We start from the raw sequence: 5,585 nt of genomic DNA, 5'->3' as shown, positions 1-5,585 counted from the left end.
AGAAACACAAGCATTTTGCTACACCCACAATAACATCTGCTAAACAAGTGTATGTGACAAATAAAATGTGATTTGATGTATATAGGTCTGGTGTTGGAGGTCATTCTACACTCTGTGTTCTACTACCCAGGTCTCGTGTAGGAGATCATTCTACACTCTGTGTTCTACTACCCATGTCTGGTGTTGGAGATCATTCTACACTCTGTGTTCTATTACCCAGGTCTGGTGTTGGAGATCATTCTACACTCTGTTCTACTACCCAGGTCTGGTGTTGGAGGTCATTCTACACTCTGTGTTCTATCACCCAGGTCTGGTGTTGGAGATCATTCTACACTCTGTGTTCTATTACCCAGGTCTGGTGTTGGAGATCATTCTACACTCTGTTTTCTACTACCCAGGTCTGGTGTTGGAGGTCATTCTACACTCTGTGTTCTACTATCCAGGTCTGGTGTTGTAGGTCATTCCACACTCTGTGTTCTACTACCCAGGTCTGGTGTTGGAGGTCATTCTACACTCCGTGGATCTCCTGCATGTATTTTATGATGTTTAATCAGACCATTTGAATGAGAGTATCTCTTGTCACATTGATCACAGCTATACGGTTTCTCTCCTGTGTGTGTTCTCTGGTGTGATTTCAGGCTGTTTGACTGAGTAAAACTCTTCCCACACTGATTACAGCTATAAGGTTTCTCTCCTGTGTGTACTCGCTGGTGTACTACCAGCTGGCTTGATGTAGTAAAACTATCCGCACATACATCACAGCTATATGGCTGCTCTCCTGTGTGTGTTCTCTGGTGTGATACCAGGTTGGTTGACAGAGTAAAACCCTTGCCACACTGATCACAGCTATATGGCTGCTCTCCTGTGTGTGTTCTCTGGTGTGATACCAGGCTACTTGACTGAGTAAAACTCTTGCCACACTGATCACAGCTATAAGGCTTCTCTCCTGTGTGTGTCCTCTGGTGTGATACCAGGTGGCTTGACTGAGTAAAACTCTTCCCACATTGATTACATCTATAAGGTTTCTCTCCTGTGTGTACTCGCTGGTGTTTTTTCAATTCTGATGAAGACTTGAAACGTTTCCCACAGTCAGAGCAGCAGTGAGGTTTCTTTCCTGTGGGTTCCCGCTGGTGTTTCTTGAGGTGTTCTGATCTGGAGAGACCTTTCTCTGCCTCGTCAGCTTCATGATGTTGTTGAGGCTCCCCAGAGGATCCACAATAGTCACGTCTCTCTCCTGTGTGAAAGTCAAAGTCAGATAGTCAATGTAGTGAATATTTAAATGTTTTTACAAACTTTGACAAATGTCTTGTTTTAGTTTGATTTTGGTCCACCAGCCACTGTAGCAGGCAGATGATAGAATATACCAGCCACTGTAGCAGGCAGATGATAGAATATACCAGCCACTGTAGCAGGCAGATGATAGAATATACCAGCCACTGTAGTAGGCAGATGATAAAATATACCAGCCACTGTAGCAGGCAGATGATAGAATATACCAGCCACTGTAGCAGGCAGATGATAGAATATACCAGCCACTGTAGCAGGCAGATGATAGAATATACCAGCCACTGTAGGAGGCAGATGGTAGAATATACCAGACACTGATTTTTTACCAGCCCAAATATTGTTTTGCCATGACTGATCACACCAAAAATCACAACAAGAAACTAATGAGGAGCTTGGCAATGTTTGTAAAACAAGAAATGTAAGTAAGAAGTAATGTGGTATACTGCTCAATGTAATTAAAAAAAATTGTGACAAGAGTCTTTTAACCAATGTGTTAAAATAATTCATTTAGATACACTAGTAATGATGAACAGTTGTACAGGTGAACATCAAGAATCAACAAAGTGCCTCCATAACACATCACTACACTGTCCTGCCAGATAAACTGCTGATCACTACACACCACACTGTCCTGCCAGATAAACTGATCACTACACACCACACTGTCCTGCCAGATAAACTGCTGATCACTACACACCACACTGTCCTGCCAGATAAACTGCTGATCACTACACACCACACTGTCCTGCCAGATAAACTGCTGATCACTACACACCACACTGTCCTGCCAGATAAACTGCTGATCACTACACACCACACTGTCCTGCCAGATAAACTGCTGATCACTACACACCACACTGTCCTGCCAGATAAACTGCTGATCACTACACACCACACTGTCCTGCCAGATAAACTGCTGATCACTACACACCACACTGTCCTGCCAGATAAACTGCTGATCACTACACTGTCCTGCCAGATAAACTGATCACTACACACCACACTGTCCTGCCAGATAAACTGATCACTACACACCACACTGTCCTGCCAGATAAACTGCTGATCACTACACACCACACTGTCCTGCCAGATAAACTGCTGATCACTACACACCACACTGTCCTGCCAGATAAACTGCTGATCACCACACTGTCCTGCCAGATAAACTGCTGATCACTACAACACACACTGTCCTGACAGATAAACTGCTGATCACTACACACCACACTGTCCTGCCAGATAAACTGCTGATCACTACACACCACACTGTCCTGCCAGATAAACTGCTGATCACTACACACCACACTGTCCTGCCAGATAAACTGCTGATCACTACACACCACACTGTCCTGCCAGATAAACTGCTGATCACTACACACCACACTGTCCTGCCAGATAAACTGCTGATCACTACACACCACACTGTCCTGCCAGATAAACTGCTGATTACTACAACACACACTGTCCTGACAGATAAACTGCTGATAACTACACACCACACTGTCCTGACAGATAAACGGATCACTACACACCACACTGTCCTGCCAGATAAACTGCTGATCACTACACACCACACTGTCCTGACAGATAAACTGATCACTACACACCACACTGTCCTGCCAGATAAACTGCTGATCACTACATACCACACTGTCCTGCCAGATAAACTGCTGATCACTACACACCACACTGTCCTGCCAGATAAACTGCTGATCACTACACACCACACTGTCCTGCCAGATAAACTGCTGATCACTACACACCACACTGTCCTGCCAGATAAACTGCTGATCACTACACACCACACTGTCCTGACAGATAAACTGATCACTACACACCACACTGTCCTGACAGATAAACTGCTGATCACCACACTGTCCTGCCAGATAAACTGCTGATCACTACACACCACACTGTCCTGCCAGATAAACTGCTGATCACTACAACACACACTGTCCTGACAGATAAACTGCTGATCACTACACACCACACTGTCCTGCCAGATAAACTGCTGATCACCACACTGTCCTGCCAGATAAACTGCTGATCACTACACACCACACTGTCCTGCCAGATAAACTGCTGATCACTACAACACACACTGTCCTGACAGATAAACTGCTGATCACTACACACCACACTGTCCTGCCAGATAAACGGATCAATACACAACACACTGTCCTGCCAGATAAACTGCTGATCACTACACACCACACTGTCCTGCCAGATAAACTGCTGATCACTACACACCACACTGTCCTGCCAGATAAACTGCTGATCACTACACACCACACTGTCCTGACAGATAAACTGCTGATCACTACACACCACACTGTCCTGACAGATAAACTGCTGATCACTACACACCACACTGTCCTGCCAGATAAACTGCTGATCACTACACACCACACTGTCCTGCCAGATAAACTGCTGATCACTACACACCACACTGTCCTGACAGATAAACTGCTGATCACTACACACCACACTGTCCTGACAGATAAACTGCTGATCACTACACACCACACTGTCCTGACAGATAAACTGCTGATCACTACACACCACACTGTCCTGCCAGATAAACTGCTGATCACTACACACCACACTGTCCTGCCAGATAAACTGCTGATCACTACACACCACACTGTCCTGCCAGATAAACTGCTGATCACTACACACTACACTGTCCTGCCAGATAAACTGCTGATCACTACACACCACACTGTCCTGCCAGATAAACTGCTGATCACTACACACCACACTGTCCTGCCAGATAAACTGCTGATCACTACACACCACACTGTCCTGACAGATAAACTGATCACTACACACCACACTGTCCTGCCAGATAAACTGCTGATCACTACACACCACACTGTCCTGCCAGATAAACTGCTGATCACTACACACCACACTGTCCTGCCAGATAAACTGCTGATCACTACACACCACACTGTCCTGCCAGATAAACTGCTGATCACTACACACTACACTGTCCTGCCAGATAAACTGCTGATCACTACACACCACACTGTCCTGCCAGATAAACTGCTGATCACTACACACCACACTGTCCTGCCAGATAAACTGCTGATCACTACACACCACACTGTCCTGACAGATAAACTGATCACTACACACCACACTGTCCTGCCAGATAAACTGCTGATCACTACACACCACACTGTCCTGCCAGATAAACTGCTGATCACTACATACCACACTGTCCTGCCAGATAAACTGCTGATCACCACACTGTCCTGCCAGATAAACTGCTGATCACTACACACCACACTGTCCTGACAGATAAACTGCTGATCACTACACAACACACTGTCCTGACAGATAAACTGCTGATCACTACACACCACACTGTCCTGCCAGATAAACTGCTGATCACTACACACCACACTGTCCTGCCAGATAAACTGCTGATCACTACACACCACACTGTCCTGCCAGATAAACTGCTGATCACTACACACCACACTGTCCTGCCAGATAAACTGCTGATCACTACACACCACACTGTCCTGCCAGATGCACTGCTGATCACTACACACCACACTGTCCTGCCAGATAAACTGCTGATCACTACACACCACACTGTCCTGCCAGATAAACTGCTGATCACTACACACCACACTTTCCTGACAGATAAACTGCTGATCACTACACACCACACTATCCTGACAGATAAACTGCTGATCACTACACACCACACTGTCCTGCCAGATAAACTGCTGATCACTACACACCACACTGTCCTGCCAGATAAACTGCTGATCACTACACCACACTGTCCTGCCAGATAAACTGCTGATCACTACACACCACACTGTCCTGCCAGATAAACTGCTGATCACTACACACCACACTGTCCTGCCAGATAAACTGCTGATCACTACACACCACACTGTCCTGACAGATAAACTGATCACTACACACCACACTGTCCTGACAGATAAACTGCTGATCACCACACTGTCCTGCCAGATAAACTGCTGATCACTACACACCACACTGTCCTGCCAGATAAACTGCTGATCACTACAACACACACTGTCCTGACAGATAAACTGCTGATCACTACACACCACACTGTCCTGCCAGATAAACTGCTGATCACCACACTGTCCTGCCAGATAAACTGCTGATCACTACAACACACACTGTCCTGACAGATAAACTGATCACTACACACCACACTGTCCTGCCAGATAAACTGCTGATCACTACACACCACACTGTCCTGCCAGATAAACTGCTGATCACTACACACCACACTGTCCTGCCAG

The 5,585-nt window shown here is 45.9% G+C and overlaps 1 protein-coding gene across 1 annotated transcript; it reads right to left on the bottom strand.

The window, feature by feature from the left end:
- Positions 1–384: 384 nt before the first annotated feature.
- On the bottom strand, positions 385–1,217 carry LOC106566133 (zinc finger protein 239-like; the record flags this gene model as incomplete). Its single annotated transcript, XM_014133985.2, has 1 exon — positions 385–1,217. A coding segment is annotated over one exon (714 nt), but the record flags the coding sequence as incomplete, so codon positions are not given.
- Between the last annotated feature and the right edge of the window lie 4,368 nt (positions 1,218–5,585).

The sequence above is a fragment of the Salmo salar genome, unplaced genomic scaffold (genome assembly GCF_905237065.1).
Source record: "Salmo salar unplaced genomic scaffold, Ssal_v3.1, whole genome shotgun sequence".
Classification (NCBI taxonomy): Eukaryota; Metazoa; Chordata; class Actinopteri; order Salmoniformes; family Salmonidae; genus Salmo; species Salmo salar.
This window is presented reverse-complemented; position numbering and strand designations above follow the sequence as displayed.